Genomic DNA, 13,600 nt, shown 5'->3' on the forward strand with positions numbered 1-13,600 from the left:
CTTCTGTCCATCAATGGAATTCGCCATTGTTATGTACCAAAATTGGCATAGTATGACAGGAGTGTATGACGAACATAAACAATGTGTCGTGACCCGCATATCATGACACTTCTGTTCTCTCAACGGAATTCGCCATTGGTATGTACCAAAATTGGCATAGTATGACAGGAGTGTATGACGAACATAAACAATGTGTCGTGACCCGAATATCATGACACTTCTGTTCTCTCAATGGAATTCGCCATTGGTATGTACCAAAATTGGCATAGTATGACAGGAGTGCATGACGAACTTAAACAATCTGTCGTGACCCGCATATCATGACACTTCTGTTCTCTCAACGGAATTCGCCATTGGTATGTACCAAAATTGGCATAGTATGACAGGAGTGTATGACGAACATAAACAATGTGTCGTGACCCGAATATCATGACACTTCTGTTCTCTCAATGGAATTCGCCATTTGTATGTACCAACATTGGCATAGTATGACAGGAGTGTATGACGAACTTAAACAATCTGTCGTGACCCGAATATCATGACACTTCTGTTCTCTCAATGGAATTCGCCATTGGTATGTACCAAAATTGGCATTGTATGACAGGAGTGTATGACGAACATAAACAATGTGTCGTGACCCGCATATCATGACACTTCTGTTCTCTCAACGGAATTCGCCATTGGTATGTACCAAAATTGGCATAGTATGACAGGATGTATGACGAACATAAGCAATGTGTCGTGACCCGAATATCATGACACTTCTGTCCATCAATGGAATTCGCCATTGTTATGTACCAAAATTGGCATAGTATGACAGGAGTGTATGACGAACATAAACAATGTGTCGTGACCCGAATATCATGACACTTCTGTTCTCTCAATGGAATTCGCCATTGGTATGTACCAAAATTGGCATTGTATGACAGGAGTGTATGACGAACATAAACAATGTGTCGTGACCCGAATATCATGACACTTCTGTCCATCAATGGAATTCGCCATTGTTATGTTCCAAAATTGGCATAGTATGACAGGAGGGTATGACGAACATAAACAATGTGTCGTGACCCGCATATCATGACACTTCTGTTCTCTCAATGGAATTCGCCATTGGTATGTACCAAAATTGGCATAGTATGACAGGAGTGTATGACGAACATAAACAATCTGTCGTGACCCGAATATCATGACACTTCTGTCCATCAATGGAATTCGCCATTGTTATGTACCAAAATTGGCATAGTATGACAGGAGTGTATGACGAACATAAACAATCTGTCGTGACCCGAATATCATGACACTTCTGCTCTCTCAATGGAATTCGCCATTGGTATGTACCAAAATTGTCACAGTATGACAGGAGTGTATGACGAACATAAACAATCTGTCATGACCCGAATATCATGACACTTCTGTTCTCTCAATGGAATTCGCCATTGGTATGTACCAAAATTGGCATAGTATGACAGGAGTGTATGACGAACATAAACAACCTGTCGTGACCCGAATATCATGACACTTCTGCTCTCTCAATGGAATTCGCCATTGGTATGTACCAAAATTGGCATAGTATGACAGGAGTGTATGACGATCATAAACAATCTGTCGTGACCCGATTATCATGACACTTCTGTTCTCTCAATGGAATTCGCCATTTGCATGTACCAACATTGGCATAGTATGACAGGCGTGTATGACGAACTTAAACAATCTGTCGTGACCCGAATATCATGACACTTCTCCTCTCTCAATGGAATTCGCCATTTGTATGTACCAACATTGGCATAGTATGACAGGAGTGTATGACGAACTTAAACAATCTGTCGTGACCCAAATATTATGACACTTCTGTTCTCTCAATGGAATTCGCCATTGGTATGTACCGAAATTGGTATAGTATAAGAGTGCATGACGAACATGAACGATCTGTCGTGACAAGAATATCATGACATTTTTGCCATGTAGGTCATGAAACAGCCGCCTACATCTTGGTGCACTCATGGTGGTTTCGTCAACTTGATATGTACCGAAATTGGCATAGTACGAGAAGATTGTATGACAAACATAAATTATATGTCGCAACATGAATATCATGATATTTTTTTTCATGTAATGACGTTGTTTGCACCATCTATTCACATGTACATTCTCCCTTCCCTATTCGTTTACTTTGATTGTGAACAAGGCCCTCCTATGGGAGCAAAAACGTCTTGGTTGCTTTTCCTTTAACGTTATTGGTTATCTTGACTGTGAGCAATTCCCACCAGACGAACTTTTGTCGAACTCCTGATTTCACGAAAGCCACTACGACACCACGGCGGGTTCTTCACGAATCCTAGGTCGTTTCAAATGCTATTATCGGTCATTTATAAACGACATCCTCAACTTTTTCATTCACATCTTATCGATTAGCTGAATTTTAAAATTTACCTAATCAAAGTGTTCGTGCACAATGAACGATAAATATTCATAGTGACCACCATGAACAACTCCCATCAAGGCACAGTGAACGCCGTTCTCATGGTGCTCCCAGGTAATTTTTCTTTCTTGCCGACCGTCAGTTAAGACAGCAGAATAACGCATAATGTGACGTCACTTTGGTCGTTGCACATTTGCCAGTACTTTACATCACTTATAGAAAAACAGCTCTAAGATACTTTGTTTTTCAAAATCATAAAGGGATAAAATGTTTATTGGTTTTCTAGGCTGCGACGTTGTCCAATATTTTGAATAAGCTAGATTAATGGGGCTCGGTCGCGGTTCAGACACAGGTTGCATGAAGGCAGTGTAAAACGGCAACCAATGTTTTGTTCACCGAACAATGCTTTATTATAATTTTGGACTCGATCTGAAATATAATGCATTGTATAGAATAAACAGTTTTCACCTTCTTGTCGCCTAGTTACAAATATGACACCAAACACACCCACACTCCAAAGATGCCAACGCTGAAACGGATTGCAGGGCTGAGCGCTAGACAATGCATGCCTATGACTGTGTGGTTGCCACTGGACACGTACACTGTTAAATTTGTTAACTTGATTCGAAATTAGTGTTTTGGCTCAGGCTGGCGCAGCTCGATGGTTTTGCGCCACTTGGCGCAATTGGCGCAACACTTCCGTCCATGGGTGTTTGATGCTGATATACTCAGTCGAGGACTTATAACAGTACAATGCCTTTTTTTGCGACGGTCGCTAGGCTTACGCACATAGTATGTCTCAAAAAAGAAAAACCGAACTCTCACCGGCATTGTCGTTCCCGTCGTCGGCTGTCAATCGATATCACAGAGAGGGCAGGTCCAGTCAATCTGCGATAACAAATCGGCACCGTGAAACGGGCGCCTTACCATGATATTATCCGGTCGCAATTCCCAAACAGTTTTGATATAGCGTTCCGCCGGTTGACAGGGGAGCAGACAGAACAGCTAAGAACCCGCTACACTCACATCCTGGAGACGACTGTACATGGAAGAGCGATCAGCACTGCAAGCGAATTGTGAGCGCTAAATGTCAAAAGCCTCTCGTGCACATATAGAAATCTAAGCAGTTTCTCGACAGCGTCTGTGTCAGCCCTAACAGCGATAAATCGAACAGCCAACAAATCTGATTTCATTTCATTTTATTACCTTAAAGACCCCATTCGGGGTATTACATAAGGGGTGGTTAACATGTGAACATAGGAAAAGGCAGGTGTTACATTGAAATACAAGTTTCAACAGTTTCTAGAAATTGTGAATGACATGTGATGGCAGCGACATTAATGGGTAGGTCGTTCCAGTCCTTGGCAGCTCGAGGAAAAAATGATGATTGAAAAGTGACAGTTCGTGTTCGAGGACGAGAAACTTGGAGTTGATGGCTGGTGCGCTGTGACATGCGTGAAGATGATGGCGTGACGTAAGGCGGGCGGCTTAGTGAGCTGTAAAAAAAAATTGTGATAAAGAGAGAGCGTGGCGATGACTAAACGTCGCTTTTTGTCCTCAAAACGGTATGAGACTAAATGAAAACTGATTTTACCGTATATTTTTCTTCTAGCGTCAAATGGCAAGTGGCAATATCGAATTTAAATGTAACGTGGCCGTTGCCATATTGGCATACCATGAATACGCAAGTCACGCAAATCCAGCCGACGCAAAATCCAATAGTCAGCTTGCGTACGTGACCGCCAAGTATATCGTATAGCCTTCCGCGCACGCATCCTCTGGGCCCTTTGTACTATATACTCAAGCTATTTGGGTAAGCTAGAATGCAGCGTGCGAAGAGCGAGAGGAGCGCGCTGGGTTATTAGGGGAAGGGAGGGGCGAAGGGGAGGGGAGCTACCATTCGCGTTTAGTTTTCAGCAGTGTCGCTGTACTTTGTTTAGTCCCTTAACGAATCGGATGTAGTGCCCTACTCCTGGTAAGGGGTTCAATAACGACGTGCTGAACTGAGCCTGACATTAAGACCTTGGCTTGTACACATCTACTGATAACAAACTGGAACTGACGCAGTTCCTGCGAACACCTCGAGGATTAAAGAACTACGAGAGACTTCCCTTTCTAGAGCGAACAATATGCGTTTCCTCTGTCGATAGCCCTTATGCAAGCACATCAAAACGCAATACATAAAGGCTGCATTACGGTGTGAAAAAGTGGCCATTCAGTGACACTCCGCTTAATAAGTGTTTTAGGTTTATTATTAATCGCAGGATAAATGCCTTCGATCGAACACAAGGAACTACGCCCATGTGATGCCACAGCCATCACTGATACTCTGGTAGATAACTTTGAGCATTTCTTAGCACTGAGTACCGAACTTCATGTTGACAGTCTTGTTGATAATTTTTGTCGTTAGTGAAATCTTGCATCAATAACTACGTTCCATTAAAAAAAAGATAAATAATAAACTTCCTTGGATTAACCGGCATATTCTGCACCTCTCACGCCATGTCGATAGACTACGTAAATCAAACCATTCTAATCCTGCACTTCGCGTTCCTTTTGAAAAAGCCGAGGAACTTCGTACTCGTACTAAAATGCTAAATATTTCGATTGTTCAGTGCAGCTCCCTCTACTACTAAAATCAAATCCTTGCAGGTTGTGGACATCAATTTTACCTAGTGCAAGGTGCAGTACCTCTTTCAAGATTAACGACGCTATTACTAATGACTCCACCGTAGTTTCCGAATGCTTTTAACTCGTACTTCCAATCTGTTTTCATTCTCGATAATCATGTAGTTGCAAAGTATAGTTGCTACGCAAAAACTAATAAATTAGACAATATCATAATATGTGCTGATGGTGTCTTAAAGCTAATCTTGAACCTCGACACTAAAAAGTGTACCGTTCCTATGGTATCCCGAGTCCTTTCCTTGTGAGATACACCCTATGGACAGCTCAGTACCTCACTGTAATCTTCCAGAAATCCTTAGACTCTGGGGAAGTACCAATTAAGTTAACGGAAAACAGCCAAAGTCTTGCCTTTGTATAAATCAGGGGATAAACGATTCCCTCTATCTACAGGCTGATATCTCTCACACCCCAGTCATGCAAGGTATTAGAGCACATTATTCAGAAACATATAATCGAATTCCTTAACTCCAATGATGTTCTAAAATCTGCCTAGCATGGTTTCCGTCGCGGTTTTAGCACTGTAACGCAATTAGTCGATTTTCTTCATGATATCGCTTCTAACGTAGACATAGGTAATCAAGTGAATGCCACCTTTATTGATTTATCTAAAGCTTTTGATTCTGTGATTCATTCTTAACTACTGATAAAATTAAACGCCATATTCAATTCTTGGATGGCCAGCTTTCTTCGCTATCGCTCATAATTTGTTTCTCTTAGTGAACTCAACTCCTGCCAACGTTACGTCAGGCGTTCCTCCGGGATCCGTTTTAGGCCCTTCATTATTTCTAGTATACATCGATGATTTACCTTGTAGCCTCTCAACTCAACTCAGACTTTATACAGATGACTGCGTATTATAGGAATCTATTAACTCCATTGATGACCCCCACCGTCTTGCCCAATCTCTTATGTCTTTCTGCGCTTGGTGCAAAACGTGGCAAGTAAACATCAACTGTAGTAAAACAGTCGTGATGTCATTGCCCAACAGAGCCCCCTCTCGTTCGATTCTTCCCTCGATGGCATCCAACTTAAAAGAGTATCTCAGTATAAATACTTAGGCGTCATTTTAACCGAACGTCTTTCATGGCCTAAACATATTCAACATGTTAACGGTAAAGCACTAAAAAAAACTAAGTTATTTGCGCTGTACTTTAGCCAAGACCCCGCGCGATACTAAACTGCTGTTATATAAAACGCTGATTCGCCCCGTTCCAGAATATGCATCTGTCGTCTGGTTCCCCTACAAACAATGTGAAACAAGGTCGCTCAATAACGTTCAACGAAAATCTACCCGTTTCATTTGCCAGAATTACAGCCACACTTTCTCACCAACACAGGCTCAACGATCTTTGAACATTGAACCATATTAAAGCTATTAACCATATTAAAGCTATTATATGCAATTATGAACTCCACCTCTGGTCTTTCTGATTGTGGCTATATCACATTTACTAACACAAGTTGTACCCGTAGTTCCCACGCCTTGAACTAAACACCTATTTATGCCCGTACTAATACATACAAGTACAGTTTTTATGCCATGTGCAACAGAGCTTTGTAATACTCTACCCGGAAACATTCGTTCACAATCACTAAAAGATTTCATAGCTACCACTGGTAAGCACTTCGCTAACATGTAAAGCGCTTCTTTTCGATAATTCATGTTTTTGTGTATGTGTTTTTTATGTGTATTGTATAGCAATGTATAATGTCCCCACTCGTGCGACAGCCCTATATTGGGCTGCAGTATTTGTGTAAATAAATGAATGATTAAATAAATAAATAAATAAATAAATAAACAAATAAATAAATAAATTTCAGTAGGCCTACTGGTTTGTGTCGATTCTTTCCTGACTCGGCGATAAAAATTCAGAATCCGTAATTCAGTTTCGCACTACTTCTCCTACATTACATAAAATTTGCTACTTTTTAACAGATGACTGCTAAAGAGCGATCAACTTTTACTACACACAAGTACTAGGTGCCTTAGTATTCATATTTGAGATTAAGAATAGTGCCAAAATTCGGGTACCTGATGCCACCTGACTTCCTTTTAATAAAAGAGTTCTGAAGGTTCAAACATTGCATACCTGTAACAGTTAGGGTGTTTAAAATTTGGTGTACGTCATGTGTGTTTTGAGAACGTTTACCATGCAGATAATTTGGAGGTCATTGTATGTACTACTGCTTCGCATATAGTACAACGTAAAACAATTACCAATACACGCAGGGTAGCCAGCCGGTATTTACACTGGCAAACCTCCCTGTCTTTCCTTCCCTGTTGTCTTGTATTACCAATACATCAGTGCCGGCAAAGACTTCCATTAAATGCCTCTTTTGCCAGCGAAAATGTTCTACTCATTTTTAAAGCATAAATGTACTAGGTCCACTGTTATTCATGACCTGCGGCAACATTGCTTTGTGCAAAGGCGGACTCTGTATTTCGGCGATACACGCGCCAAAGTGGCGCCATCTATCGCTTCCCAGTGCATGCATCGAACAGCACATAAACATGTTCCTCCGATTCGGAAACTCAAGCGGATCGATCTCTGCGCAGTCGTATTATACGGATTTATGTACCGAACAGTACAGACGACAGACATATTTTCTTAAAGCGCAAGCGTCGAAAGCAGACGTGTACGTAACGAATTACACGTAATTAATTACTTGTAATCAATTATATTTTTCGTGGTGGTGTTCTTTAAGGATTTCCTTGTTTACCATGTAACGACAACTGTAATACAGTAAATTTTTTCCGTAACCAATTACATGTAACCAGCCACTTTACTGACGATACAACCTGGAACAGGCGACGGAGCTTGGAGATCCTGGATTTGACGAAAACTACAGTGAAATGTACTATTATCCAACGCAGCAAGCCCGCCAATGTGCATGTTTAGACAGGCAGACACCTGAGCTCAGTATTTGTTTCCTTATTAAGCTGGTGCTGCTACGCCTCGATAGCAAAGGCCACTTAGGACGTCGACCGCCAGCAAATCCGATAGGGATGACGTTTTTTCAGCTCAGTTCCTTCTCCTCTATTACTCGCAATGACAATCGCGGATGCCTACGATAGCCACGACTAGGTTAAAGAGAATATTGAAATTTAACGTGCCCAACCAGCAAGGCATTTATCACAGCAGCATAGCGGGTTGACTGAATGGTGGTGAGAGCTGCGGGTTAATTTTGATAACATGCGATCTTTTCAAACGTGCACCCAAAGCACCAGGTTTTGAATTTGTTACTTTTGAAAATTTTAAATTCTCAAGAGTGGTTGCTGCCGCCGGAAACCAAAACCGCGATCTCGAGCTCAGCAGCGCAACCTCATAGCCTATGACCTACCACCGCGCTACACATTCTATATTATACAACCAATACGCTACGTCAAATACGCTAACAAAATGCCCATGTCGAATTGGAGGAAGTCACAAAATCACTTAACCACAAGTAATAAGCCCACATCATATTACGTGTGTCGCTGGAAATGCTTAATCTGCTCATGTTTAACTTCGTACGGGAAAGAACGTACGACTCTCTGGTATACAGTTGCACAGGTAAGGTGACATACACAGATACACTGGCACGAAAACACTCAGTCAATCGCGAAAGTTTACAGGAATTGTGATTCGCGATAAAGTTGAACTTTTACGAACCCTGGCCGCACACATGGTCTCGAGTTTAAACTCAACTACACAGCGATTCATTATAACAAAAGCGTCATGCCTTACCAAAGGAGAAATTCACATTGCTCGTGATATCCGCGTACCGTAAACTTTCGCGCCCGGCTGTACCTCGCGCTACGTGTTTTCGTGTGTGTCGCCTGCCATGCGCCAACTTCGCATTGCAACCATACACAATGCAGTCACGTGAGGTATCAACTGGCCCCCGTCAATGCACTTCTGAAAGAAGTTATACTATAGCGGATCCACGGTCTATTAGCCCCGAGAACGAACGCGAGCGGCGCTGCGAGCGCCGCTCGCGTGACGTCAGGGCACGGGCTCGCGCCTGTCGTCTGCTACAGTTCGGGCGTTTTCCGGGCGCTTTCTGCGGTGTTTTCGTTTGTTCGCCCTCGTTCTCTCTGCTTGTATACTTATGGTGGTCGTCTCAAATATATTTTTACGACGTCTTCCTTTGCGAACATTTATTCAAAGAGCTAATTTCTTAGACAACAATGCAGCTCTCGAAGGCAACGCTACAGTGCCAGCCGAAGCGACGCAGACCAGCCCATTGCGGGTTTTTCATACGCGGATGGACAATCGCAAAAGCATAGCCTATAGGAATCCAGTTATGATACCATACCTGCCGCGGTGCAACAAGTATGTCACAAAGCTGGCTATATATGACTTCTACAGCAGTTACGTTGATTTTATTCCGCTAAAACAGGTTTGCTCACGACGAGTAGTTCATGGTATAATATCGAATTTTTGCATTTCCTAACAGAAACGCTCGGCAGTAGCGCGGTGACTTAACTAATACTGGAGCTTAGATTCTACACGCCTCACTTGCTTCTTTAACTGCTTGTCAACATTGGGCGGTTCTTCACGGGTTTATTTTTTTTTAAGCGGCGGAAATTTGAAGTAAAGTTAATGAAGGCTTACAGCTATTTACAGAGTACTAATAGGAATCTACCAATATATATTCCCTTTTCCGTGCTACACGTTCAACTCACCTCTTTAGAGCGCGTTTGTTAATGATTAATAATGCATGTTATGTTCCTCTTTTTTTGTCTATGTTACGAAGTGTATATCATTTATTTATTTCAATGCCGCAGTGTGTTTTGCATTGTTATCGTGGAAATATTTCACTGTGCTTTCATATATTGTATAACTGCAATGTTTTATGGCCACTATATAAATGTAATTTATATGGCGCTTGATGTGTTACCCCATGCAGCCATATTGTACCTAAGAGGGTGAGATTACCTCAAGCCCCGTCTGTGCGGCTTTTTTCCCTCATCCACCTCCATTTACCACTCCTCTGTACATGTGTGTGTGTAAATGAAAATTAATAAATCAAATCAAATCAAATCAAACTCACTTGAGAAATTTACTGGTGCTTGTTGCTTGAGGAATATACATGACGAATCTGTTTGGCAAACTGACACAGGCTGCTCGGCCCAATTTTTTTAGTGAAGTATGCCTGCTGGACCGCATAGCTGCAGCCAGAAAGCAGTCGAACTGTCAATGACTAGTAGTACGGGACATATTGAAGATATCGAAATTCCCCCTGTGGAGGGTCAGAAATCAAGTGAAAGTATATGCAAGGCTTGTGGTGCTTTCTTTATGAATGTTTGCGATTGGATTGGAGCAAACTTAAATTAGCCTGCAAGGTTCTCTTTTATGTACCGACGAAGCGAATAGTTATCCGTTTGTATAATTAAATAACGCTGGATCGAGACATGGTGAGACAAAAGGTGCTTGAATTTTCCTTTTGTAGGCAATCTAAGCTGCGTAGTAGTAGCTCGAGAATACTTTAACCATTCCAGTTGGCGCTGTAAAAAAATGCTTTATGGTTTTAATTCGAAGTTGAAGTGAACTGATGGGTTTCGCGAACATAGCCTGCCTCGCCATAGGGACAGTCGATTGCTACCGTTATGTGATCAGGGGTGTGCCATATTGTCGATAAAGGCTACTGAGGGCCACTATGATACATTTCATCACTTTCAATTGAGTGGCTCTCGATCTAAACAACGAAACTTTTCTCTCAGGTGATTGCTACTATGGTGTTTGTGAATTAACTATGTAAATACTCTACAGGACGCGCCGTCGTGTTAGCAGCCATGAGCAATTCGTTTTTTGGAGGCCTGTTTCAGAGGGGGATGAAAGTAGCAGCAAACATTTTCATAAGAAATGCGCGCCTAACTATTTTTTTACGCATTAATGAATGGCCATATTTGAATAGAACAAGACACCAGAGTAATAGGAATCATGATGACAGCTTCGCTGGGCAGTGTCTTTCTAACATCGGATAACATGTTGACGCCAATTACCAAATTTTTCTTCCACGTAAAATGCAATACCTCTCAGAGCTAAATACTAAAGGAATGTTAAGTGTTTAGCGAAGCATCATACACAACTTCGCGCGTTGAATTTGCAGATATTCTTTTTTTTAGTCAAAATTTACCGATAGACACGGCGCATATATGCATTGCAAAAACTAGTAGACCCCTTTAACGCTACTTAGCTTGCGATATCCAAGCCGCAAAGTTTCTCGACTCACACGCTTTTGAAGAAGAAACTGTGGTTAAGGTGTGGCAGCTGAAAGAAGCCGACTTATTCTTCAATACGTACGGCTCGAGCCACCTATGGGGTTCTTGCATTGCCCAGGGGGCGCTGCGAAAAAGGTACTAAAAAGCGCCCTCTGTGCTAAAATGGGTCGTACCAAGCTCGGTCGTCTGCTTCGGAAAACACGTTTACAATATGGACCCGCCACTTTCGTTTGTGTTGTTTCACGGCCTGCAGCGAATATCGGGCGCCGAAGATTTTTTCAGGGGTGGCACGCTCCGTAAAGGCAAGAAATTATGCAGTGCCGAATACGTGTACGCCGTTCAAGAATTAGACGGCGAAGTTTTACCACCGTGTCAATCGCAAGTGAAGCGAGTCGCGTACGAAGTGGAACTTCAGGTGAGGTTTGCACGCTAGCTGCTAGATTCAGGCACACAAACGCAAGGAAATGCTTGCTATAAATGAATCCACAGCAGCGATAAGCAGGCATCATGCGTACGGAACTGCTCGAGCGCACGATCGTACGCGCCGCGACGGCAGCGGTCTTTCGACATGCCGCGAAACGGCGGGCCTCCTGCAATCTTTGTTGACTGCATGCCGCTAAACAAGTAGTTATGCCTGCGTTATAGTAGCGGCCATCTGTCCCTTTTAGTAACTGGTAATAACTGATGCAATGCATATGAGCTCGCACGTACGTGCGAATCGCGCTGCAGCGCGAGCTCGTGCGCCGCTCGCTTGACGTAGGTTTTAATGACAGCGCTCGAACATCGATGTGCTGCAATCAATACTGCCTTGCTGCGCTGCCTCAACGTGCTGGCTTGAGATCAAGGATGAGCGCTGTGGTTTACTGTACTGCGCATTTAACTCTCTTAACCTGTGCTGCTCGTAGTGGAGTAGTGAATTGTGATCGAATGAGCCCGACCATTTGTGCTCATTTACACACACCTGGTCACTTCACCACTTCGCATCGGTCGAATTGTTAATTGTCGCTGTGGCCGGGTCTCGAATCGTGAATTACCAGCCATGCCTGCTGCTATGTCGGTCTGCTGTCGGGACTGTAGGCGCAAAATACCGAACATTAGAACGCAGATAACCAAGCAAGCTTCAAGACAGGCGAATCAGTCAACATGGCGCGAAGTTTCGCTTACTCAGCGCGACGAACTGCAGCTATGCAGCGCGCCCGACGCTCCACTTCGTGAGGCCTTGAAGGAAAACGGCAGAATCTGATGTTGGGATTCAGGCCTTCTTGTTCATGGCAGCCCACGACGCAGAAGTAATGACGGTGACGCCTTTTCGAGGCTGGGCTAGGTCTCCCCGGATCGGCGTCACCGATTCCTTCTGCTCCTAGCATTACGTCCCACAGCACACGGAGAGTCCGTTTTCGTAGACCTATAGGCTGCGGCGAGCTCGCAGCGTGGTCGGCGTGGTCTGTGAGAAGTGAAGAGCCTTTTCGCACTCGTAACAGGGCATAAAAAAGTGCGAATAGACGCAAAACTCGGCCTAGAAACGTGCTTCGCCACAGCCAGGGTTCAATACGACTCAAGCTGGTACGACCCAGATGTCGTTTCCCGCGCCGCCACCAGGCGCCGCTACTATACCTCAAACTCTAAAGCCCCTCAATCTCCCAAAGTAGCGCCATTCACTTCCCTCCTCCTCCGCTCGGCGCGGCCTCGATGGTGGCGCCGCTGGTGGTGGGCCTGCCGTAGCAGACGACGGCTAACACGCTACGGGAGGAAATCCGCGGAAAAGTTCGTTCGAGTCCTGCGGAGCAGTTTTTTTTCAATCTAGATCTTGCTTTGTCAGTCGGTAACTGGCCTTAAGAATGTCGTGTCGGATTTGCGGAAGAAATAGAGAAAAGCACCATTATTCAAGGCGTATTTAAGGCGTAAAGCGCGCGCACGTTGAAAGTTCGTGTTGCTGAAACACGACACAAGCACGCGGTGTGCTCAGACACGCGAGTGATTACCAGAGTTTCAGGTTTTGACAGCGCGAAAGTATGTGCACGTGGTTTCGTAGGTTAATTTACGTACCTGCAGGATGCTTTTGTTCGGCCGGCGCGTGAGAGATTCCGACTGTCTGCGGTCAGCAATGCCTGGCAGCAGGGCCGTTTCTGTTCCGCGCCTTTTACAGATGTACAGTCGACCAAAAAAGTTTACGGACCAAGAGATCTGACACAAAGCTGAATATCTCCTCAGTCTCAAAACACAACCTGGTATTCCCATTTTTAGCCTTTTGTGGCATATGCGAACAACACTGTGATGCACAA

At 43.6% G+C, this 13,600-nt stretch overlaps 1 protein-coding gene across 1 annotated transcript in view; it reads right to left on the minus strand.

Moving 5' to 3' along the window:
• LOC139052709 (BTB/POZ domain-containing protein 6-like) overlaps window positions 1–13,600 on the minus strand; it is a 39,672-nt gene that overhangs the window by 24,409 nt on the left and 1,663 nt on the right. The window contains exon 2 of the mRNA XM_070529760.1: window positions 3,248–3,310. Coding sequence (XP_070385861.1) covers window positions 3,248–3,253 — 6 coding nt within the window. The 5' untranslated portion in view covers window positions 3,254–3,310. The remainder of the gene's footprint in view (window positions 1–3,247; window positions 3,311–13,600) is intronic.

This window comes from Dermacentor albipictus, unplaced genomic scaffold (assembly GCF_038994185.2).
Source record: "Dermacentor albipictus isolate Rhodes 1998 colony unplaced genomic scaffold, USDA_Dalb.pri_finalv2 scaffold_29, whole genome shotgun sequence".
Classification (NCBI taxonomy): Eukaryota; Metazoa; Arthropoda; class Arachnida; order Ixodida; family Ixodidae; genus Dermacentor; species Dermacentor albipictus.